General features: G+C 63.9%; 1 protein-coding gene across 1 annotated transcript in view; it reads left to right on the top strand.

Moving 5' to 3' along the window:
- CALY (calcyon neuron-specific vesicular protein) overlaps nt 1–531 on the top strand; it is a 17,292-nt gene extending 16,761 nt beyond the window's left edge. Inside the window, exons 10-11 of the mRNA XM_010842953.1 lie at nt 280–413; nt 508–531. Coding sequence (XP_010841255.1) covers nt 280–413; nt 508–531 — 158 coding nt within the window. The remainder of the gene's footprint in view (nt 1–279; nt 414–507) is intronic.
- The last annotated feature ends 7 nt before the right edge of the window (nt 532–538 follow it).

Raw genomic sequence — 538 nt, 5'->3', positions numbered from 1 at the left:
GGAGCTGTAAGCTAACTCTTTTTTCAGAGAGGTAGTGGGGGACAGCCCCCCGTAAAGTCAGAGGTGTAGGTGAAAGCACAAAGCAGAAAGTAGGCAGACTCTGGTTTTGGGGGTAGATGCTCGAGAATTTCCAGGGAGACTCGAGGCTTGATCCCGCCTTTGCGTATGCCAAGCCTCCTTCCTCAAGACCTTTGCCAGGGGCGGAGCTCGCTCCCCGCATTCCGGGACCAAGGCCATTCAGCGAGCTCGGGGCTCACAGGACGTGCCCCCTCTGGGTAGTATCCATCGCCGCGTCCTGGCCACGCTGCTCCCCCATCAGCCCCGTGCAGGGGCTCCAGGTCCCACGGGCCAGGGAGGGGCTGCGGCGGAGCCTGTCACGGGGCCCCCGAGGTCGGGGCCCTCCTAACCAGCGCGTATGCTCACACTGCCCCTGGCCCAGAGCCTCCTCTTCGGGGCCCTCGCACGCTGGCCAGTCTCCTGTGGGGAACCCTTCTTGTGCCACCCCAGCTCCAGAACCAAGGTGACCCGTGAAGCCTGG

This window comes from Bison bison, unplaced genomic scaffold (genome assembly GCF_000754665.1).
Source record: "Bison bison bison isolate TAMUID 2011002044 unplaced genomic scaffold, Bison_UMD1.0 scf7180017847359, whole genome shotgun sequence".
NCBI lineage: Eukaryota > Metazoa > Chordata > Mammalia > Artiodactyla > Bovidae > Bison > Bison bison.
This window is presented reverse-complemented; position numbering and strand designations above follow the sequence as displayed.